General features: G+C 48.0%; 10 protein-coding genes and 1 non-coding gene across 12 annotated transcripts; 6 read left to right on the top strand and 5 right to left on the bottom strand.

Annotated features, from left to right (window-relative positions):
- Positions 1-181: 181 nt before the first annotated feature.
- FVEG_03058 (chitin synthase 3) lies at positions 182-4610 on the top strand. 2 transcript variants are annotated; one of them, XM_018890629.1, is made up of 4 exons: positions 182-1010; positions 1441-1685; positions 1753-3518; positions 3568-4610. In XM_018890629.1, the coding sequence occupies exons 1-4, from the start codon at positions 992-994 to the stop codon at positions 4289-4291; spliced, it is 2754 nt and encodes a 917-aa protein (XP_018746973.1). In that variant the 5' UTR covers positions 182-991; the 3' UTR covers positions 4292-4610. The 2 variants fall into 2 exon arrangements, with proteins under 2 accessions (XP_018746973.1, XP_018746974.1); XM_018890630.1 differs by lacking the exon at positions 182-1010 and having other exon boundaries at positions 1099-1685.
- Positions 4611-4686: 76 nt separating this feature from the next.
- Positions 4687-6230, top strand: FVEG_03059 (hypothetical protein). Its single transcript, XM_018890631.1, has 2 exons — positions 4687-5200; positions 5251-6230. Exon 1 carries the CDS (start codon positions 4708-4710, stop codon positions 5077-5079), a length of 372 nt encoding a protein of 123 aa, XP_018746975.1. The 5' UTR covers positions 4687-4707; the 3' UTR covers positions 5080-5200; positions 5251-6230.
- Positions 5210-7150, bottom strand: FVEG_03060 (hypothetical protein; the record flags this gene model as incomplete). The annotated part of the gene is made up of 3 exons (XM_018890632.1): positions 5210-5235; positions 5294-7041; positions 7103-7150. The coding sequence occupies 2 exons, from the start codon at positions 7148-7150 to the stop codon at positions 5437-5439; spliced, it is 1653 nt and encodes a 550-aa protein (XP_018746976.1). The 3' UTR covers positions 5210-5235; positions 5294-5436.
- A 339-nt stretch (positions 7151-7489) lies between these two features.
- Positions 7490-8575, bottom strand: FVEG_03061 (hypothetical protein). The gene has a single exon (XM_018890633.1). It carries the CDS (start codon positions 8340-8342, stop codon positions 7683-7685), a length of 660 nt encoding a protein of 219 aa, XP_018746977.1. The 5' UTR covers positions 8343-8575; the 3' UTR covers positions 7490-7682.
- An 856-nt stretch (positions 8576-9431) lies between these two features.
- On the bottom strand, positions 9432-9513 carry FVEG_15173. The gene has a single exon. It is a non-coding gene; the product is annotated as a tRNA-Gly (tRNA).
- Positions 9514-10318: 805 nt separating this feature from the next.
- FVEG_15174 (hypothetical protein) lies at positions 10319-10745 on the top strand (the record flags this gene model as incomplete). Its single annotated transcript, XM_018904293.1, has 2 exons — positions 10319-10528; positions 10683-10745. The coding sequence occupies 2 exons, from the start codon at positions 10319-10321 to the stop codon at positions 10743-10745; spliced, it is 273 nt and encodes a 90-aa protein (XP_018746978.1).
- Positions 10746-11643: 898 nt separating this feature from the next.
- On the top strand, positions 11644-13729 carry FVEG_03062 (hypothetical protein; the record flags this gene model as incomplete). The annotated part of the gene is made up of 2 exons (XM_018890634.1): positions 11644-11721; positions 11789-13729. 2 exons carry the CDS (start codon positions 11644-11646, stop codon positions 13727-13729), a joined length of 2019 nt encoding a protein of 672 aa, XP_018746979.1.
- Positions 13730-14855: 1126 nt separating this feature from the next.
- Positions 14856-15904, bottom strand: FVEG_03063 (gluconolactonase; the record flags this gene model as incomplete). The annotated part of the gene is made up of 2 exons (XM_018890635.1): positions 14856-15162; positions 15225-15904. 2 exons carry the CDS (start codon positions 15902-15904, stop codon positions 14856-14858), a joined length of 987 nt encoding a protein of 328 aa, XP_018746980.1.
- Positions 15905-16374: 470 nt separating this feature from the next.
- Positions 16375-18151, bottom strand: FVEG_03064 (hypothetical protein; the record flags this gene model as incomplete). The annotated part of the gene is made up of 7 exons (XM_018890636.1): positions 16375-16617; positions 16668-16743; positions 16794-16969; positions 17018-17160; positions 17213-17638; positions 17688-17924; positions 17974-18151. The coding sequence occupies 7 exons, from the start codon at positions 18149-18151 to the stop codon at positions 16375-16377; spliced, it is 1479 nt and encodes a 492-aa protein (XP_018746981.1).
- Positions 18152-18533: 382 nt separating this feature from the next.
- FVEG_03065 (hypothetical protein) lies at positions 18534-19622 on the top strand (the record flags this gene model as incomplete). Its single annotated transcript, XM_018890637.1, has 6 exons — positions 18534-18601; positions 18657-19130; positions 19176-19233; positions 19286-19338; positions 19390-19512; positions 19562-19622. 6 exons carry the CDS (start codon positions 18534-18536, stop codon positions 19620-19622), a joined length of 837 nt encoding a protein of 278 aa, XP_018746982.1.
- Positions 19623-20183: 561 nt separating this feature from the next.
- FVEG_03066 (hypothetical protein) lies at positions 20184-22585 on the top strand (the record flags this gene model as incomplete). The annotated part of the gene is made up of 6 exons (XM_018890638.1): positions 20184-20269; positions 20325-20861; positions 20909-21345; positions 21401-21660; positions 21711-22067; positions 22121-22585. 6 exons carry the CDS (start codon positions 20184-20186, stop codon positions 22583-22585), a joined length of 2142 nt encoding a protein of 713 aa, XP_018746983.1.
- Between the last annotated feature and the right edge of the window lie 87 nt (positions 22586-22672).

Here is a 22672-nt window from a genome sequence, read left to right as displayed (position 1 = left end):
ATGGCTACTAGCAAGCGGCGAGTCATAGTCGGAGATTCGTTATTCCCAATGTATGAGCGTAAGTTACCATGCGGCGCCCTATCAAGACGCAAAGCACAAGCTTCTTCTCCATCAGGCATGAGTTTGACGCCGATACACTTGAGGATACATGGATGCGAGCCCACCCCCCCCCCCCCCAAACCAACGTCACTCGCTCAATCATACCCTTATCCGTCACTGGGTCAGTGGAGGATCATCCTTTACTATCCCACTCGGGCAGAGTGTGAAACACAGAGACCGTTGCTCTCGAGCACGCCAAGTTGGACCCTCCAACTCCTCGGTCCTTGGATTTGAACGGAGTAAACGGATCTGCCAAGACAAGGACAAGGGTTTTGATCATTCATTCGCAGAAGGGGACGCGCATATCGAGCAGCCGAGCCACAGACCAGACGCAACTGTTAGCCACCTGCAGACTTTTGTTCGCTCTCCTCGCATCTTGCAGTTGGAGGTTTAGCTACATAGCGACCTAGCGCTTGATCCGATCCCTGTCATTTGCTCTGCTTCTGCGGCTGCAGTCAGACATTGATTGACACTGGACTGACATTGGTTTTCGTCAGCTTTGAAACCGAACCAGAATCTTTTTTCTTTCTTGTGCAACCATCTCTTTATTTTTGTTCTCTCTCCTCTTTGTCTACCTACATACTACTGTGCATTCGTTTCACAGTATCATTCGTTGGCGCATTTATAGTCGCTTCTCCTGCGTCTGTGCATCGTCGCATAACGTCACTCAGGCCTCACAAACACTGGACTTGTCGCCCGCCCGCGGTTCCTTGGTCTTTAGAGAGTGGGAACCGAAACCCGGGGCAACCACCAGCGCAACAGCAACAGCAACAGCGACAGCGACATTCAACCATAAACCATCTTTTGCGCAACTGTAACCGCCAACCAAATAATACACACTTCAAAATCTTTATGTGTATAGCGCCTCTCGTGCGCATAAACAACCGCAATCATGTCGTATAATCGCCTAGGCAAGTACATACAACCAACCACCTTTATCCCTTCCCATTAAGTTCCTTTGATCATCGTCATCTGCCCCTTTCTCTCCCTCAATATGAGACAGTCGAGACATACCCCTCCCTCCCTCTTAAACACCCCTGGCCCGTTAGAATTGCATTGCATTACATTGCGATTCGGCATCTGTTCGCCTCTTCGCTCTTGATACTCGGCAAAGTTCAGACCTGACAAAGTGGCTATAATCTTATCATCATCACCTGCTATCAAACTTTCCTCGTGGTGATAATAAGGTTCATTGCTGCTGCGTCTCTTTGCGCATCGCCGAGGCCCCATTCGCAAGTCTATTTACCTTCGCCCACTCACGTCGTCTTTCACTCCAGTTACCAACTCAATCAACAACAAGCATACTCTTGAACCTATAAGTCTAACTCCAATTGCCTTCAGACGACGATTACTATAACAACGAGATGGATCCTCGCTACGGGGCACAGCCTCAGCAACATCCACATCCTCACCGGACGCCTTCGCCAGGCCAGCCGCTCCAGCAAGGCTACCAGCTCGACGATAATCCCTTCGACGATGGCCGATATGGACAGTATGGCCCTTCCCAACAGCACCTTCATATGCCCTCGGGCCCCGACCCGCACCGGCTACCTACTCCAAGCGATCATCTGAACCTCAATGCAGCTGTAAGTCTTACTCGCCGTATTCAACATGGCGCACGTGTTATCAAAAATTAAACTGACTTTGTCGCAGCAATCTGTCGACAATTTGTCAGGCTACGGACCTCCTGGTGATTACGCTGTAAACCCTGAAGCGCATCACGATGCCTACTACAACCAACCTTACGAGCCTCGTCCTCAGCAGCAACCCTACGATCAGAGCTACGACCAAGAGTACGATCAACCCTACGATGACCACAGGCCTATGCTGCAACACCAACCATCAGATGCGCCAAGCGAACCATATCAAGACCAACCGCAACAAGGTGGTGGAATCAAGCGCTGGAAAACCGTCAAGCAAGTTCTCTTGTACCGCGGTAACCTGGTCCTGGATTGTCCTGTTCCTCCAGTTCTGCTGCAACAGAACCCCCACGGAGAGCGTGATGAGTTCACACACATGCGATATTCCGCTGCGACTTGCGATCCCAATGACTTCTACGACCACGACTTCACACTGCGACAGAGGCTCTTCACAAAGCCCCGCCATACCGAGCTGTTCATTGTCGTGACAATGTATAACGAGGACGATATTTTGTTTGCCCGAACCATGACCGGTGTTTTCAAGAACATCGAGTACATGTGTAACCGTCCCAACAGTAAGACATGGGGTAAAGACGCGTGGAAGAAGATCGTCGTCTGTGTCGTCAGTGATGGTCGTTCCAAGATCAACCCTAGAACCAAGGCTCTTCTGGCCGGTATGGGTGTATACCAAGAGGGTATCGCTAAGCAGCAGGTCAACGGCAAGGATGTCACAGCCCATATTTACGAATACACAACGCAAACTCACCTTCAGATCAAGAACGACGTTGTCCAGCTCGTTCACCGACGTCAACCAGTTCAAATGCTGTTCTGTTTGAAGGAGAAGAACGCCAAGAAGATTAACTCACATAGATGGTTTTTTACGGCCTTTGGTAGAGTCCTGGACCCTAACATTTGTGTGCTTCTCGATGCGGGTACTCGACCCGGTGGAAGTTCAATTTACCATCTCTGGAAGGCCTTTGATCTCGAGCCCATGTGTGGTGGTGCTTGCGGTGAGATCAAGGCTATGTTGGGTACTGGTGGAAAATACCTTCTCAACCCGCTCGTCGCTGCTCAAAACTTTGAGTACAAGATGAGCAACATTCTCGATAAGCCATTGGAGTCCGCTTTCGGTTTTATCTCTGTGTTGCCTGGTGCCTTCTCAGCCTACCGATATGTCGCTCTTCAGAACGATAAGAACGGAAAGGGACCTCTCGAGAAGTACTTCTTAGGTGAGACGCTCCACGGTGGAAGCGATGCTGGTCTTTTCGAGTCCAATATGTATCTTGCCGAAGATCGTATTCTTTGCTTCGAGCTGGTCACCAAGCGTAATTGCCATTGGATCCTGCAGTACGTCAAGTCAGCTACTGGCGAGACCGATGTTCCCGATACAGTTACTGAGCTTGTCCTCCAACGTCGCCGTTGGCTCAACGGTTCTTTCTTCGCTGCCATCTACGCTATTGTTCACTTCCTCGACTTCCTCCGATCTGATCACACTTTCTTGCGAAAGTTTGCCTTCTTCATCGAATTCATCTTCAACACTATCAACATGATCTTCGCTTGGTTTGCTATTGGTAACTTCTTCCTCGTTTTCAAGATTCTCACAACCAGTTTGGGAGATGATTCGTTACTGGGGCGGACAGGAGAAATTCTGGGTGTCGTATTCACATGGCTCTACGGTGTATTCTTGATTACTTGCTTCGTCTTATCTCTAGGCAATCGACCAGCAGGTTCCGGTAGGCTCTATACCGCCATGTGTTGGTTCTGGGCTATGATCATGATGTAAGTTCACTGAAATTCTTTTTGCTGCTTGACACTAACAACCGACCAGCTATCTATTGTTCGCTGCTATTTTCATCGCTGTCAAATCTATCATTGCCGACGTTAACGACTCAAACGGCTTTAATTTTTCAGAGATCTTCAAGAACAAGGTCTTTTACATGCTTATCATCTCGGTCATGTCCACGTTTGGTATCTGGCTGATCGCTTCGCTGATCATGTTGGATCCCTGGCATATGGCTACCTCTTTGGTCCAGTACATGCTTCTCACGCCAACCTTTACAAATGTTCTAAACGTCTACGCCTTCTGCAACACGCACGATGTTTCTTGGGGTACTAAGGGTGACGACAAGGTTGAGAAGCTTCCTTCGGTCAACACCAAGGACGGTACTGGAAAAACGGATCTGCCTGACGAAGGAGACTTGAACGCACAATATCAACGAGAACTTGCTGTCTTTTCACAGAAGCATGTTGAGGTCAAGACTGCCCCCACTCCCAGCCAGCTCCAGGAGAAGCAAATGGACTACTACAGAGGTGTTCGCACTGGCGTCGTTCTCATCTGGATGGTGTCAAACTTTGGACTGGCAGCGCTTGTTCTGAGCTCTGCAGGTCTGGATCGAATCAGCCCCAACAAGGATAAGGACCATGAAGCGGAACAGCTGAGCCGATCCAACATCTACATGTCTATCGTCCTTTGGAGTGTGGCAGGTCTGAGCGCGTTCAAGTTTATCGGTGCGATGTGGTTCTTGGTGGTGCGCATGTTCCGAGGTGTCTAAGATGAGAGGCGCAGCGCAACTTAGGCTCGAACTTTTGGCGTGCAGGGAACGAGAAAGTTCGTTTAGCTTTCACATTATACCCATTTATGACGAGGAGTCCCTGGGGATTTGAGGGGCTCGGTGTTGTTGAATAACGTACGTGTATGTAGGCAAACTTTGATGTTGGTCATGTCATGATGTTTTGACTCGGCTGCGGAGGATACGATACATACCAGGAAGGCGTTTGGTTTGCTTAGGCTGGGTTTATATCCTTAGATATGCACACATAAGGGTGAATTTTACGTTAACTACTTTCTATACCATTTTGTTTCTCTTCTGCCGTGATGTGGTTGTGTTTTTCATCGGACCCATAAAAGTCCGACTGTGATATCATGAATCTCTTCACTAACGTGTCTCCAACACCACCATGTACCATCATGTCACGCACACCCTCACTCTTCAACTGTCTAATCCGTACCCATCATATAACATCGCGCAAGAAGCTCTCGCGCGTCCGTCGCGCAGCACAGCAACTAAACGTGGATTGGCTGTATGTGCGAAGTGGTGGATCACCAGGGATAATGTTTGCAGAGGGGCGCGATGAGGCTGGTTTGACAGAGTGGGTATCTACAGTACAAGCGCTGCGGTACAAAGACTTTAAATGTGTTGCGAAACCTGCGAGGGCTGAGGGCGTAGGAAGCAAGACGGGGTTTGATGAGACCGAGTCGGTGAGGGAGTTTGGGAGGGTCATGGACGAGAAGGGCTTGGGGGGTTGGTGGAAGAGGGCGATGGGGTATGAGGGGGAGTGATTGACGCAGTTCATCGTGGCCATACCAGGACATGAGAGAGGAGAATAGCTGCTGGGCAATTGAGGGTGGTGAGAGACGCGTCGTACGCGCGGCCTTTAGGATCGTGAAGGAGGCTAAGATGGTGAGTTGAGGCAATATATTTGTAATGGACTGATACTAATGTTTGTTCAGCGATCGTCGATATAATCTTGGACTTAGTTGACATCACACTTACAACGCTGAAGCACACGCCTTGACCGGCAGTTCGATCATGAGTCTCTTGATGGACATGGTATCCATGTGTTACATCTACTACGAGACTGAAGCCTCAGGCCATCCGCCTTTCCCGGAATCTATGGCAGTTGCCATGCCATCTTCTCATGAACGGTCACTCTTCCACAACTCAGCAGGATACACGGCCAAGCAGTCCGTACACTCTCCGCAACCTTCACAGTCCGGCTCCCATTCCCCAGACTGCAAATTCAACCTCCACGATTTGGGCCTTTCGCCATACCAAGGACCAGTCTTCAGGTCAAACCTGTCCGGTCTGGCAGGAAAGTTCTTCCAATAACCACCATCATCTCTATTCATCACCGTGCACACATGCACACCAGTTTTGAGTCCTGCAGCGACAGACTTTGGCAGAATCAGCTCCTTTAGGCCTGCGTCGATGGATCTCCTAGGAGGGGAATCTTTATCATTCTGCGCTTGTCGTTTTTCGACGTCCGCGAGGTAAATAACCTTGAGGTTCTCTAGGACACTCGATCCGATGATTGCCGCAAGTGTTGAGTCGAGGATATCTGATGGGATATCGTCAGATGTTGAACCATCCGCATGCTCGTCCGATCGCCCCCAAATATAAAGAGCTTCAGTACTAACAGGGAAAGAGTCAGAGACGTATTCCGCAAGTTGCTCTGCATTGGGAGAACTATGCATCCGGTAAAGCTCTTCAAGCATCATATCGGACACTGCCACCGTAAACAGCTTCAAGTTTTCAAAGTCTTTAAGGTCATCGAGGCGATAGTTGCTGTTTTTATCGCTGTGCATACCGCCCGGGTTGTAAAGGATGAGTTTTTGTAGTGTCTTCCCATTGCTGAAAGACAGCGAGCCCACGAACGTGTCCACGTCGTGAAGATCTTGCCGGCGTTCACTCGCAATCCTCAGAACGATAGAGTCTAAATTCTTCGACGCATTTGCTATGGCTTGGTAATAGTCGGCAGAGAAGCCTGAAGCGCCATCTATGAACAGATGCTTGACGCTCGAAGTGCCGCGTGGAAAGTGATACTGGTCAACCACATCGCAGTGCAAGTAAGGTTCGTCGCCATCTGCAATGTAGTGCAAATCGTTGAAGTAGAGGCTTTCAAGGTTTGGTATGTAGAAAAGGGCTGCAAAGTCGCGGGCATCGCGGTGGAGACTTTTGTCATTCAACAAACATTGATCTGTCTCAATACCAACTGCGATATGTCGCAGGGATTCAAAATCACGCAGCTCGAGTGGTCCATTCCGTGCACGACGGCATTCTTTGATGACTTTTCTCATCCACTTGAGAGTCGTGTGGCGATCGATATCATTTTTGACGAATCGCAGACTGTGAAGACGAGGACATGTTGCAATGAGGATGAGTTTGAGGAACCCGTCGTAGCCATCCTTTAGACGATACTCAATTGCCTCATTGTCAAATCTTGGATAGGTCCATAAGTCCATTGAAGTTTCGATGTATCTCTCTATGTCTTGCAAATCCAGCCTATACCTTGTAGGGGAACTGTCAGCAAGGTCGCAAGTCCCAGGAAGTTTTGGAACCCATGGTCGCCAATCCTCCCAATCGTATCGGCTACCCCAGATTTCCAGTTCGCGAACATGCCATCTCTCGATTCTTGCCTTTGCAGTATCCTTGAGTAGATTAACCACAGTTTCTGGCAACAGGTCTGACGTGATTTTGTATTTCGCGTGAGCTTCACGGTGTAGATCTAAGAGAATCCGGCACTGGTGGTGTAGGGTAGTGCAAGTAAGTGCCACGTCAAGATATGTCGAAGGATGGCCATACTCTAAGATCTGGAGGATAAGCTCCTATGAGAGGCGGAGGAGAGGACATTTGTTTTGGTTCATGGCGCTGCGTTTTGTTATACATGGAGTGGTGAATGGAGTTGTAAGAAGGGGCTCGGGTCTTGCACAAAAACAATTGAAAACCCAACGGAATGGAAAGCACCAAGATGTGGAGGGAATATCGCCGGAAGGAAGCACTGAGAGATAGGATCGTCCAATGAAAAGTACCTAACCAAGTCGAAGGAGCACTTGGCGAACTGTCAGTGAATCAGCGGCTTGAATATTATTAGGCAGGTGCTAGGTAGGTAGGCAGGTTATGGAAACCAGGAAGTTGAGCCAACATATTGCTTCAAAGAAAGATACCTCCATTTCACACAAGCATCGAGCAAGTCAGCTAGAGCACAGTACAAGGAAATATTCGATAACTATTAAATATATCATTTAAAGTAAAGTGCAGTATTCTGCACGGGATATCATACAGAAGCCAATCCGTTCTACCCATCATCTAAACATGACAATTCCGTAAAGTGATTTTCATCCATTAAGCATCGACCCGTCCATTAATGCCCAAATCAAAGGCCTTAAGCAGCAACCATGAAACCAGCGACACCGACAGCGGCAACGGCAGCGAACAAGTTGGCGCCACGAGGAGCAGCGGCGTTGGTCTTGTCAGCGTCATCAGAGCCACCAGAGCTGCCAGCGCTGCCAGTTGAAGAAGCACCAGGAGTAGCGAATGTCTCGAGAACAGTCTTGAGCTGGACAGTCTCTGTGGTGGTAGCAGCAGTAAAGATGACGGTTCCAGGAGTAGGGCAAGCGGCCAGATTGGCATCGTTGGCATCCTCCCCATCAAGGCACTTGTCAACAAGCTCCTGCATATCATCGGCCTTCTCGTTGGACCACTCAACCACGGCGGTCATGTAGCTCAAGAGTTCCGAAGACAGCGAAGAGGGAGCAGTGAGAGTGCAAGGGTCGGTGGTCTCAGCAGTAAGAGCCCAGGACTCGAGGTCCCTGTTGGCAGTGGGTGCGCTTCGGAGGATAGAGATGGCAGAGCTCTGGCACTCCTCCTTGTCGTCACGCTCAAAGATGGCATTGACAGAGCGCTTGTTGGGGGTGAAGCTGGGGATGTGCTTGCCGACGTGGAGAGTCTCGAAGATGTGAACGACGTCAACGCGCTTGACTTGAGTGGCAGAGACGGCGGTAGCAGCCGCAGCGGCGAGTAGGGAGATGTACTTGGTCTGCATATTGGTGGTTGGTTTGTTATAAGCGAGTGAAGATATTCGAGAGTGAACAAGAGAGATTTTCTTTGAGAGATGCTTTGTGAATTATGATCCCGAAGACGTGTGAGGACACAGGCTACTTATAGTTGACGCCAACGATGTGATGAGTTGGGACATGGCCGCTACAACGTGCCATTTCCGCCTGGGCAAAGAGTCACCGGCCAGACCAAGGGAAATTTTGGGAGGCACAGTTAATGGGAACCGCGGGAGCATCCAATGAGGAGAATGGGATTGATCTTGGCGGAGGATTTAGAAGATCACCCCTGGCAAGGCTGAGTGGACCCTCCAGGTTGATCGCGCTGCAGAAGCGAAGCGAGGATCCAGGGCATCTCCACTGAGTTTGTTGGTTCATTACGGTCTAGGTCAATGCGTTGTCTAGCCTAGAGATGAAGAAGGTGTTAGATGCTTACACTTATGACTCTTCCATTCTATGCAACGTTTCTCGTGAGTGCATAGTCTGGGCTCATATCTCACTGTCGCATTCATCAATTATTACACCGCCCGTCACCTCAAACAGGAGACAGAATGCTAAAATTAACCTTGTGTGCAGCACTCTCGTTGGGCTCTAGGCTAGCTCTAGCTGCCTGGCCTAGCCTGGCAAGGCTAATGTGGCGTATGGGACCTCGCTGTAGCCAATCGCTTAGGGCGGGAAACCTGCAACTCTATTCGTATCTTTTCCTCATCCGTCGGCCGTTTCCTTTCTCAGAAGGTGGCTGAGTTTTCTCTGATGCTGCTTATATCCGCTTCACTAACATCACAGCCATCGGATCTGCTTTTGATGGCCATACACGTGCCTCAAGGGATATGCTCTATGACTTCATTCTTGGGATCGGGCGATTTTTGCCTCGCAAGGTGGGCGAAGCAAAAGCCTTGGCAAGGCAGGAACTGTCGATTTCCAGCTGCACTGCTGCCACTGGGCTCTTGGCAGAATCTCGACCAGCGAAGAACAAAGCCAAGCATGAAGAACCAGTCAAAACCAACATCACAACACCACCAAAAATGATCAACACAATACAAACCAAAAGCTGAAAACCTCAAAAAGATGAATCTGAATGCGTAATCTGGGAATCGAACCCAGGGCTCCCCGACGCTGCTCGAATGGCAACGGAGAATTTTACCACTAAACCAATTACGCTGTTGGATTGTTGAAAACTCAGCTGCCAACGTGATACTATGTTCGTTAAGTGAAGACATAACTGAACTGTTGAGCGTGGAGGTACTTGTGCAGAGATGAAGAATACTAAAGAGAGGATAATTCAAAGGAAAAAGAATGAACTTACCTACTACTTAATTGAGTTGAATATTGGCTTTAGATATTTCTCAGTTACGTCATTCTTTGCTCACGCTCTTTTTATATCTTTCATTAATATAGTCCCGGACGACCCTCCGCCGTGGCTTGCCAATCACAGTCCGAGTTGCCCTCTCCAACGACACTTGTCACAACGAGTTGTCTAATCACAAGCTCCGGAGCTGTAAACTCTACATATGTGGTGTAACGCTTAGAGTCCTGAAGGCTTGTTTTAAGCATGCGGTCTTTACCCGTCTCATGGACACGGGTTACCCCCCCATTTACATAAACCGTCCCCTCCTGAGTTTCTCGTTTCCTGTGACGATTTCCCTCCTCCATCCTGCAAGACTCCTGGACCTCAAGCTACAACATTCTCATAAACTCAGTACCGTTTTATTATTGATTCAACCGTGCTGCTTTTACTGTATCGTCCAGCCGACTCACGGAAAGCCTTCTCGTGGACTTATCATTCAGAGCAAGGAATTTGAGGTAAGTAAGACAAACGTCTCTTAAATGCCACGTCCATGAACACCGCCATCCCAAATCAGAAAAGACAGTATTGGTGTTGGGAGAGCAGGTAATAAGTTGGCATTCTTTATTCCTGTGCTCACCACTTAATAGCATAACTCTCCCGGCCGATAGTAAATTCAATATGAATTATCAACATGTTGACATAGACGATCTGGACGTTCCTATCGAGGTCGCGATTGCTGAGCTCGTGGAGGGTATCAACAATGCGGAACGGGAGATAGCAATGTCTCTTTCCATCACAGACTTCATGTATGCTGCAAAATGGGATGACGCTATTGCTATCCTGGGTCTTATTAGAGCCGGCCATAGCAAGGAGGCAGTATATCATGCTGTTTGTGAACAACAAGCCAAGGCATCAAACAGAAAGTAGCTGCCTGACTCAATTTATGCTTGAAGCTGTAGCAAATATCAAATCATGGACTTTGTAATGCAGTGAACCGTGGAGCTAGCAGTAGAAATTTATACAGTAAACAATCTGTGGATAGTCCAAAGACATGCCGGATGGACTGGCTCATTATCAGTTGTTGGAAGCAGAGACTTGCCGATAAATAATTATAACATCATTCAATATTCTCTCCTGGGGCACGACAACCCGACTTGAGAGCATTGAGAGAGCTATCGACATCATTCTCCGTAATAACCCAAGTTGGTATCCACGATATCAACAGGCGAACTGAGCCTTGTCGGAATATCGACTATATTGTTCATGTTGACAGTCAGTTGACCCTTCATCAGGTCAAGCTGAAGTGGTTGGATGGGACGCATGTGGTAGCAGATATCGGCTGGACGACATGGCGAAGAGACTTGGATTTTTTTTTCCCAGCTGGGAGACGGAGAAAGAATTCAATACCTGTCAGAGGCCATAGGACATATTAGACACGGAGCCTGCTATAGATTTCGTTATGGTGTAGGAGAGGTCATTGCCGGTTATGTGAGCACACGTATCGGTGCCGGAGTGGTGTTGTATCCACTTGATTTTGATTATACATCTGCGGTCTGAATGTGAAGAGAAACTACTGGTTGTTTATGTAGTGACATGAAACTCTTCGATTGCACCCAGATTGATTACATGATGTGATTGTTATCAGGCTGGGGTTCTCTGAGAGTGAGTGCTTCAAGTATCAAGCGGTCAGCCCGTGCACATGCACTTTATACAGCCTGCTTTCCCTCTCCCAATGAGATGATGAGTTGCAAGCCTCATTGCTTTTTCTGGCATGGATGATATGATTTGGAGTCACGACAACCAATGCTTTTTGCAGGGGTTCTCAATTCAAAAAAACGTCCAAGACACAGGCAAAAAAATCGACAAATTTTGAATTCAGTTTACCATAAGAAGCCGAACTGTCGCGCAATGAATTCCACATCTCCTTCCCTTCTAATTATGCTTTTACCTGGATTTCCTTCATTTATAGTACCTTGAACCTCCATTACTGAGCTGCCTACAATATGTCTGACTCAGTGGATTCCACCAACCCTGGCGGTGCTGCTGCTGGTGATGCACCCCCAATAAAGCTTTCGCTAAGAGTGAGTAGCTTCCAAATGGACCATATCTCCATACAGAAACTCAGGGATACTGATACATTGAGCTTAGGAGGGTGATTCGGCCGTCACTGGTGTGTCTACCCGTGAGGAAGACTTGGCCCATGGCCCTTTATTGTTGGGGCTTGGTGACGGACAAGAGCATCCGCCCATTGATCCAACCTGGGGAACGACTGAGAACCATGCTCCACAGACAGATGTACAGCCGTTATTTCCATTTAGAGCGCCTCAGCCAGACCTTACAGAGTTCGTGTCAGCTTCTGAACCTTCACACTCAGGGCCTTCCTTCGCTGTTCCAACCCAGAGCGTCTCACACGCAAGCAATTCACGCCACGACGAACCGCTGCTTACTTCCACAGATAAGCCAAGGAGCATTCAATCATTGTCATGGATCCCTGAGTTTTCATGGCTGGACGCCCGCCTGTGTTTTGATGGTCAGCCACTGGAGCTGCCAGCAACACGCGATGGCCAGTTCTCGAGAGGTGGCCCTGTCTCAGAGCATGGATTCTCCATATCTCAGAGGTCTTTTCCTCGTATAGGAGTGCCCAATGGCGAACATGGCGGGTTCCAGATATCTGATATCACTGGCGTTGGAGGTTTCGTCAGTTCAGACGAACGCCAGGAAGAAAGAAACCTTGATCAAAATTCGGACATTATGCCTGCAGTAAGCTCCAGTTCCAGCGATACTTCACACTCTGAAGCCGTATTTCGAGGAGAATTCATCGACCCAAGTCAACCTGTTCAGGACGAGATTGCCATACAGGAAATCATCAAGAACATAGTGGAAATACTTGCCGACGACTACTACAGGTCATATGCGCCACAGAGACGGACTCTTGCAGCCAAGCGTAAACAAGTTGATCGATGCTCCAGCAGTTCGATCAAGAACACCCAAGCAACAATTGGACGGAAAGGCGCCAAGCCAACAGGTCGCAGAGGCCAGACTATTGATGAAGACGAAGGGAGTGAGGATGAAGATTCTAGCGGTAATGGACGAAACCCCTCCGCTACTGACATATCTTCCGAAAATAGACTCTTTTGGGCCTGTCCTTTCATGAAGTGGAATCCCATAAAGTACAGAGAAAGTTGTGTCAAGAAACTTAGGGACATATATCGCCTAAAGAAGCACCTTCAAGAGAAGCACTTCTCCCATCATTGCCGGGTCTGTTTCAATGAGTTTCGGCCTGAGGACTTGGCCCTGCACGAGAAAGCATGCGAAAGTCTATTCCCCCTTCCGACGCGCCCACCGCCCCCAGTCGGACTTATCACGAGGGATATGGCAACTGCGATAAATGAGAGATCCAACACCAGACTGACTTCAAGAGAGCAATGGGAGAGGCTGTTCAAGATTATCTTTCCCCACGAACCGATTCCTTTGAGCCCCTATCTCGATGATGAGTGGAAAGTGGCCCACTGCTGCGACTACTTCCATCAGTCATATGTCCGGCGTCAGACTCGTAAAATGATACACGAGTCTGGGCTTGGCCATATACGGAAAACAATGCCGATTGTGTTTGAACAACTATTAGACTACTTGTGGGACTCTCTCAATATCGAACATGAGATCAGACCTCATGTAGCTTCTGAAGAAGAAACAGTTGATCAGACACAACTCATTTCGACTACGGAAGACTACATACCTGAAGAATCACAAACACCTGCATTGAGGGGCTTTGAGTATGGCCAGGATGGGCTCGACGCAATTCAGTATAGTGGGTTGATGGAAGTCGAAAACACTACGACTCTGGTCCCAGAACCATTTGCTGACCAGCCCGAAACTGGAGTTGGGGAAGATCTTGATCATCTTGAATTCATTGACAACTACGGATCTTCCTGTTCAGATATCGCTACAAACATGAACTTTGACGAGGTTTGGAGTGATCCCTTTTCGAGGCCTGGAGTAGGGGATACTCCTTGGTACGGTGGACAAGAGGTGTTTGAGACGGGGCTCGATCAAACGAGAGGCGATGAGACTCTTTTCCAGTGGCCTTAGCATATAGTTTACTGCTCTCGATTTCATTGATGCACTGGGTACTTGTTCTATTCTTAGATTACTGTTCTCGATTCGTTGGAATTAGAAGCTTTTAACGATGCGTGCCACTCATTTATAGACATTTTGATATTAATCCATCCATGGAAAAGCAAAGTTACAATCGAGACTCTGAGATGGCTCAGACAGATTTTCACCGGAACACGAGTCCTCCGAATCTATATCGTCGCTGTCTTGGGCCCTGAGCCTCAGCCCCCAAAGTCTTGACTCCTCCGACTCGAGCTGGAATGCCCTTTGCTCTATATTAACCATATCGTCCAGTAATCTCTTCAAAGTCTGTTGTGTTTCTATTGTCGACGAGCAGAACTCCATGTCTCTGACGCCTTCTAGTAAGCTTTTCGATAGCGACCGCCGTTGAAGATATAGTTGTTGCTTCTCGTGTAATAATTGATGAACTGTTATTGATGTTAGGGGAGTTACAAGAGATCGGGTGTGGCGACTCACGGTTCTGTTGTGCATTCGGCCAATGGCAAGTCTGGCATAGAGCTGTGCATTCAGAGCACTGTGCTTGTCCGTTCACTCGTACGCATTTTCTGCGGTTTCGGAGACAGAATAGACATGATGATAGGGCTGTGGTCTTTGGCTTTAGCTGCTTGGTTGTTGTGCTTCTGGACTTGCGAACTCGAGGCTTGCTCAGTTGCTTTTTTGTTTGGGAAGTCATGGCGATGTGTGTGTACTTGATAGTAGACTGATTCTGGAAGAATGACTTGGACTTCCCCGCGATGTTGTTAACTAGTCAGAGCAGGTAGGTTAAAATGGTCGACGGCGTATGGAGAATAGTGACTTGGGGTTAGAATCTATAGGCATATCAATTACCGAGCATCAGTTGCCGTATGAAGAGCCGAGGCCTCTGCTACGGGTTTTGGTCTCATGATTAACTGACTCTGTTTGGAGAACGGCCGGCTTTAGCTCCAGACGCCGAAGCAGAGGCCGAAGGTCGGCAAACGGCAAATGCCTCCATAAATAGTCAAGCTTCGTATCGGCGTACGAGCACGTGGATTGAAGAATCATCTGCCGTGATATTAATAGTAATAAAAATATTGAATACAATTTTGCGGCTGTTTCGTCTTTAGATGCCGAGCAGCGCCCCCTTGACGCCGCTGGCGAGCTGAGCTCTCCAAATCTTGTGCTCGTTCAGCATAAACAACTCCCCATTTCGACCAAAGCAAAAGTTCGCAACACCGCCAGAAATAAGAATCTTTCCGAGTAAGACGCCACCTGGTGACCAGACGTTTACGCCATCGCCGCAACCACTGTAAACGTTGCCCTTCGTATCGCATTTGATGCCGTCGGGGATTCCGGTGTCTGCCATGGCGAACACTCTCTTGTTGGTGAGGAATGGTTCGCCGGAGATGTTTGACAGGTCGAAAGCATAGCTGTTAGAGGTAGAAAGTTAGCAAGATATAATTAATGGTCTTGTGTGCCGTCGGCGGCTTACATGGTCCTTGCTCGGTTGTCATCAGTGGTTCCATCACCGTGAATCCAGTCCGTATCAGTGACATAGACGACCTTCTCATCAGGACTGAATGAGATACCGTTTGGTCTGCCAAATCCATCTGCCACAACTCGAACTGACCCGTCTTTAGGATCATATCGATAGACCTGGTTTGGTAACTGGGGAGCTGGCCTTATACCCTGCTCGTAGCCATAAATTGGATCTGTGAACCAGAGAGAGCCATCAGAATGAACAACAACGTCATTCAGAGAATTGAAATCTCGCCCGTAGAATGAGTTAACGAGAGCTGCGCATCTGTAAGGTGCGATAGGCTGCATAAAGACAAGACCTCCCGGCGCAGTCAGGGATCCTTGCGAGCAGAATAATACGCCGCCATTGTAGTTCACGCCACCATTTGCCATGACAACGTCAGGCGCGTTGACTTCTTCGCAGCTAATGAACTTCCCATCGGGAGAGAGTTGGACCTTGCTTATTTGGATCGTCTTCTGGCCGGTCGTAGGGTCTGGGAACTGGTTGCTCGTGATGAACAGGGCATTTTCTTCTGGAATGAAGACGCCAGCTTCGTGGGCAAATGGATATTGGTTATCCTCATGGATCACCTCGACCGTTGAAGAGGCGTCAAAGATGGTATTGGCCCCTTCATTGTAAATCTTGAATGACATCGTGCCGAGCGGTAGTCAGGGTTGTATTCCGAGGTTGAAGTGCTGGGGTAGCTCGACAAGCGGGATATGAAGAGAAAGATAGAATAGCATAACAAATATCGGGGCATCGGGCTTTGGAATTCGGAGGTTGAGCTGGGCTACCTGTCGTTACCCCTCAGCGGCTAATGCTGGTCTTGATTCCATTCCCAATGTGGAAATGTCTGCAGCGCGTGGCTCATATGCCGAAGCCACTCAGCGAGAATACGTAAACTCTGTGCATATGAACGATTACGACACCCAATCAAGCATTATTCGGTATTAATCGCTATCCATATACTTTAAAATGACATCATGAAAGATGTTTCAACAACAGTGATTACTATTCGCTCCTTTATCCCCTTTGAAGCCGTCAACTAAATCTTCAAGACTATTTTACAACTCGTGAATAGTACATCCTCAACTCTCAACTCTCAATAGTAATTCTGAATAGATTAAGCAGCAGTCTTGTTGCCAACTGTCTCCATCATGACAACTGCAGCATTGGTCTTCTCATCGACCTGGCTGATGATGTCCTCTCCACCAAAGAGGTGGTCAACATCCTCCAACTCGAGACCCTTGGTCTCAGGGAAGAAAAGGAAGATGATAGGAACCCAGAGACTGTTCAGGACGGCAAAGATGATGTATGTCCTCCAGCCAATGTTGTCAATAGAGATGGGAGTGATTTGAACAATCATCTAGATAAGAATTAGCAGAGCTATGGGCTTGAAAAGGGCGTAAGCCATACGTAGTTGAAGATCCAGTTAGCAGCGGTAGAGATGGATGAACCACGCTGTCTAAGGCGAAGAGGAAGAATCTCAGAGCTGCAATATGTCAGTAGTGAAACATAAAACTTGATATGGGCAGTTCTTACGGATAGACCCAGACTGTGGCCTGGAAACCAATGGTAAAAGCACCCTGGAAGACAAACAGCATAGCTGCAGCTGCAATACCAGCAGCATGTGCCGTGGCAGTGTTGTTCTCAACCTGGTAGATCAAACCTGCCTGGACAGCCATAGTGGCAGCCATGACGCTGATCATAGATAGGAGCTTTGCAAGTCAGCTTGGTATACAAGGAGAGCATTTAGCTGTACTTACAAGAGGTCTTCGTCCAATGCGATCAATCAAAACCCAAGGAATGAAAGAGGCAACGAAGAACCAGGTCTGGAGGAAACCTGACATGAGGGCTGACATGTGAGCAGAGAAACCGACGCTCTTCTCAAAAAGGGTGCTTGAGTAGTCTACAGATGATCAACACAGCTCATTACATGATAAGTAAGGGCATAAACCTACAAATTATCGCGTTAATTCCGCCAAGCTGCTGTGCAGCCTGAAGGAAACAAGCCAAAAGAAGTCTCTTGCGAGACTTGATGCTGTCTTCCTTGAGGAGATCCTTCCAGGAACCTGCACCAACAGATGTCTCATAGGCGACAGTCTGGGTAATGACACTATGAAGAACCTGCACTTGAGGATCATCAGTAGAAGTGCCCTGGATTCGAGCAAGGACTTTGAGGCATTCCTCAGGTCTGTCGTGTGCTGCCAACCAACGTGGTGTCTCGGGGATAACAAACAGGAGACCCATAATAGCCAGGATAGGAACACATTGAAGAATGACGGGAACACGCCAAGCATAGCTGCCGGTGTGGGATGACAGGGCATAGTCGATCCAGTAGACGAGGAAGATACCGAAGTTGAGAGTCGAAAGCTGAGCGCAGACAACTATATAACATTAGATGGTGATTTCTCATGAGCGAGGACCACAACTTACAGATACCACGACTTGACTTGGGACTAAACTCGGCTTGCATGACAGGAACAGTAGAGTTGACAGTACCCATGCCAACGCCTGCAACGATACGGCCAACGATCATCATAGCTCGTGTATAAGAGGCGGCTTGGAGAACGGCACCAATGATCAAGAATACGCAGCCGATGAAAACCGAGCGTCGGCGGCCGAGCTTCTCACCCCAGATAGAGGAGAAGATAGCACCAAAGAAACATCCAACTAACAACTGTGAGTGACCAACATAGTCCATTGGGGAAGTAGAACGTACTCTCGTAAATGGCGACAATAACGCCGATCATATCAGAATCGGGACTATCAAAAGTGTCTTTGAAAGCCGTAGTGTTGACGAGACCTCCCATGAGGCCATTGTCATAACCGATGAGCATAAAACCCAATGATGTCAAGACACTGACGGTCAAGATGAGACTCTGTCCTTGCAACTCCATGATGAACAGTTGATCGTGCGAACAAGCAATGAAATAGAGTGTTTGAGATGCCTTGGATCGTGGAGAACGAAAATTAAATTCAAAAAGTAGAGACGGAGGATGGGTTAATAAAGACCAGCCCACATTCCCAAGCTTAATACGACTCTACTCCATGGGGACCCCATGTTTGCGGGGGAGGTTACTCTTTCTCCAGGATTCATTAGTTAGTGAGAGCTAATTTCAATTGCCGTCGGTGTTTGAAAAAAGGAGTTGCCGATGGTAAATGGCTTCGGAATAGCGGCAGAGCTAAACTTTTAGCTTCTCGCCCTTTATAAGATGAGCAAGTAAAGTCAATAACCAAGACTTGCATGATTTGCATAGACAAGTTTGGAATCGTGCAAGGATGGCACTTCGATTGCAGACGATAGACAACAACCTCAAAGGCCGATTGGCTTTGGTGACGGGTTCAAGGTGAGTTGGGTATTCTGTTGGAGGTGTATTGTCAGCCAGACTAACGATTTTGTAGTGGCGGAATAGGTTCCGCTGTTGCGAGAGCCTTCGCTGCTCAAGGTTGTGATGTTGGTCTGCATTATGCTTCTAGTAAAGAAAAGGCAGATAAACTTGCACAAGAGCTGAGTGAGACATACCCGTCTCAGCTGTTTGTGCCTGTGCATGCAGACCTTTCACAAAGAGAGTCGACAAGAGCTTTGGTCTCAAGCTTATTGAGCCAAGATGTTGTATCATCCAAGCACAAAGCAGTTTCCATCTTGGTGGCAAATGCTGGTCTCGGAAGACGGATCCGCGATGTTGCGGAGATTAGAGAAGACGATTGGGATGAGATGATGGAGGTCAACAGCCGAAGTCAGTTTGTCGTTACCAAAGCTTGTCTTGCTGGTATGAGACAGCAAGGCTGGGGGCGAGTCATACTGGTCGGAAGTATTGCTTCCCGTGGAAGCGGGCTGAATGGATGCCATTATGCTGCTTCAAAGGGTGCTCTGACGTGAGGAACACAGAAAGTCTCGTGTGATTACGCTGACAACCATAGTTCGATGGGTCAGAATTTGGCCACTTTGTTGGCACCTGAAGGCGTTACAGTCAATATCGTAAGTTCTTTGATGCTTCTATCAAACTCTATAAAACTAACGGTTTGTGTAGGTCTCGCCAGCTATGATTGGCTCCACGGGCATGATCCCACCGCCCATCTCAGAGTACGATCTTCCCTTTGGCCCACTATGAACTTGGCTGATATTTGATTGTAGAACATGGAACAAAGGGTGTGATTTGGATGAGTTGAAAAAGACTGACCCCGGTCTCGCTATCGCCGCATCCATTCCAGTTCATCGTCTAGGCTCGCCCAATGAGGTTTGTGAAGCGATCATCATGTAAGTCCCGTTGAACGCACTGATTTTCATTGTCTAATATGTGCTATAGGTTGGCAAGAAATGGATACATGACTGGACAAGATATTCTACTTAGTGGTGGTTTGAAATAGATGACTAGACTCTGACTTCATGGGCAACTGGATCAACCATAAAATTAGATAGAATTTAAAATAGATATTTCTTACAGTGTAATTCTCATGTATTAGAATCATACATTTTGGCCGCAAATTCGTCCTCTTATTCCCGATCCCTCGTTAATATCAGATGTTTAAAGTCGGAGCACAAGGAATATCCACAAATTAGTTTCTTAGGCGACCCATTCCCTTGGAGATGCGAGCTCTTTAGTGCTTTAGTGTGATACGATTCAAAGGCCGGGGTTTTCAGATTCAATAGCCATCACCAATAATCCTCAGCTTCCATGTCATTTCTAGAATCTAGATCCCCTAGTCACTTTCTGTAGCGGACTATTTCGTCTAGCTCAGTATCTTCAAGTCCTGTGACATCGGTACATGTCCATAGCTCAAAGCTTAACCCAAGCCATACCATTCTAGGCCTCGTAGGCCGATGTCGTCGTATGATTAGTTAAACAAGACCCTCATCATATTCAAATGCCGCGTTCCCCCCCTTCTCCTCTCCTCTCGGTGTTTGAAATCCCTCCACTCCAACGCATGATGACACCGCCGACGGGACCAGAGACCGAGAAGAGGGTTTCGAGAGCCTGCGTGAGCTGCAGATCTCGTAAGACCCGATGCGACCTGTAAGTCATGTCAATTGCCGACTCTGGCTAGGGAAATCAATTGACGTGTGAGAAGTGATTCGACTGGCGTGCCTGGAGACCCTCCGTGTCGGCGATGCATCGAGAAGAATCAAGAATGTATCCTCGCTACTTCTCGACGCGGTGGTCGTCGTATCAAGGGGCAACGTCTCGGTTACTCTAGATCAACAAATGATTCCCACCAAGCATCGCCAAGCAGACCAATCAACCGAATGAATTCAGTGCCAGCACAAGGTCAAGAACCCCGTGAACCAGACCAACATAGTGAATGGCTGTCATCAAATCTTGGGTCACCTCTAGACCAACAATCAGAGGATGATGAAGAGCCTACAGGTGATGCGGGGCGACTCAAGGGTCACTTCACATCGTCGGATCTCTTGAATCCCTCTGATGCTTTGGATCTGCTGGCTCATGTGGCTGATATGGAACCCGAGGGACATGCACAAACGCAAGATACTGAAGGTGATCCCGAAAATTCGACAAGGATGGCAAACATATCCCAGGGTGTTTGTGACTATCCACCGGTTACTTCTGGAGCATTGACCCTTTCTGAAGCATCCTTTCTCATTGAACAGTCAGTTTATCTACACACATACTTTCGAATGTAGACTAACAGGAAAGCTACCATGACAACTTTCACATCTTCTTCCCTATCGCCTACAGCGCAGCCTTCGACTCCAGCCGTATCCTAGAACTCATTGAACACGAACCATATCTCATCACAGCCATCCTCACCGTCGCCACAAAAGATGATCCCTCGTGGTCCAGGGCCCATAATGCCTGTGCAAGACATATGGAGACTCAAATCTCAAAGCTGATATACACTGGGTCTACCACCGTCGGTGCTGTAGAAGCATTGTTGATACTCGCTGAATGGGCACCTCAGCCACTGGAAGAGAACCTCATGATCGGATGTGGCAAAGAGGACCAGGGGTCGTGGATGCTGGTTGGTGTTGCTATTCGTCTTGCATACCTTCAGAACCTTGAGCAGACTGGTCTTGTGCAGAGAGTTGAGGGTGCGCCGGAACATCTCAGCAGAAAAAGGATAGCTTGGGCTAGTAAGTAACTTAATCTCCACCGTGTGGTGCTCTATAGTTACTAACGGGAAGACAGCTTGCTATATGAGCGATCGTCAAGTTTCAATACGACTTGGGAAAGGATTCTGGTCTCGTGGGCCAGGTCCATCCGTGAATCTTCGAGCGGCCGACTTTCCATATCTTCAAACACAAAAGCTGGGCAACGATAACCTCGCTCTCCTTTTTCAAGCACATCTTGAAATCACTCAGTTATTCAGTAACGCACATGATATTCTATATTCGTCAAGTAGTCATAGAGAGCAACTATACATAGGCGGAGAATACGTGAGATATATAGTAAGTAAAGCTGTTCGACATTTTATGGCATCGTATAGCTGACTTTGTAGGACGACTTCTCCTCAGTCCTCCGTAGATGGAAACTCTCCTGGGGCGGTCTCAGCTTCATCCCCCGCGTCAAAGCATCTCTCATGTTATCGTATGATTTTCTTCGTCTATATATCAATGCATTCGCTTTCCAGGCAAACCTAAATCGCATTGTCCGACGATCAAAGAAGAGACCATCGGGTCCTTTATTCTCGGAACTCGCCGCTGCCCCAGACGCAAGGTTCATTTACGAGTCTATCGATGCAGCAAATTCTATCTTGTGCACGCTCAACAGCTTCATAGACCCTACCGAAGCCTTTAAGTATATGCCGCTAAAGTTTTATCTTTACGTTATCTATGCTGCAGTATTTCTGTTCAAGGTAAGCATTTCTCAACTCCATTCCCGGGTACTTCTGACAATAATCATCCGCAGGCCATTTTTGCTGGAGCTATCAAACCGTCAGAAGCACGAGGTGTGCGACGTGCCATCTACGAGACTATTTCTCGTCTACAGAAAACCTCAAATAATCAACAGGGTCTCGGTCAGCGCTACGCTAGGTCTCTTAGGCTTCTGTGGCTGAAGATGCTCGGAAAGTCAAGATCACGGAACCCCGAAGTTGAAGGACGATCAGACTCGTTGGCCTTGACCAGCCACGGAGCTTTACAGTCACAAGCTGAATCAAGCGAAGGACATATGAACTCTGATCCATTCAACAGCTTTTCGTGGAAGGATCTGCATTCTTTGGGGGAGTTTATATCAAATGATGGGACCTCACTTTTCAATGATAATTTCATCATAAGCCCAGAACAGGACTCGGTGCAAGGGGCCGAAGGACCTGAACATTTCAGCGGGAACTTTTATTCTGGCTCGCTGGGTGAGATCGATATAATTTTCTAATAAACTACCCACGAGCATGGAAATACAAGGGAATACAATCAAAAGTCTTGTTGCATTGTGAGCTGTGCGGCCTCGGCCATTCGGTTC

The sequence above is a fragment of the Fusarium verticillioides genome, chromosome 5 (genome assembly GCF_000149555.1).
Source record: "Fusarium verticillioides 7600 chromosome 5, whole genome shotgun sequence".
In the NCBI taxonomy this organism is placed as follows: Eukaryota; Fungi; Ascomycota; class Sordariomycetes; order Hypocreales; family Nectriaceae; genus Fusarium; species Fusarium verticillioides.
The sequence above is the reverse complement of the archived record's forward strand: the minus strand, read 5'-3'. Positions and strand labels throughout refer to the sequence as shown.

What these genes read in the sequence shown, in the direction of transcription:
- FVEG_03061 (XM_018890633.1), bottom strand. Translation starts at nt 8,342, where the DNA reads ATGCAGACCAAGTACATCTCCCTACTCGCCGCTGCGGCTGCTACCGCC.
- FVEG_03058 (XM_018890629.1), top strand. An exon ending in ATCTGAACCTCAATGCAGCT is followed by an intron (nt 1,686 to 1,752) that starts GTAAGTCTTACT and finishes ACTTTGTCGCAG; the next exon opens with CAATCTGTCGACAATTTGTC. An exon ending in TTCTGGGCTATGATCATGAT is followed by an intron (nt 3,519 to 3,567) that starts GTAAGTTCACTG and finishes ACAACCGACCAG; the next exon opens with CTATCTATTGTTCGCTGCTA.
- FVEG_03059 (XM_018890631.1), top strand. Translation starts at nt 4,708, where the DNA reads ATGTCACGCACACCCTCACTCTTCAACTGTCTAATCCGTACCCATCAT.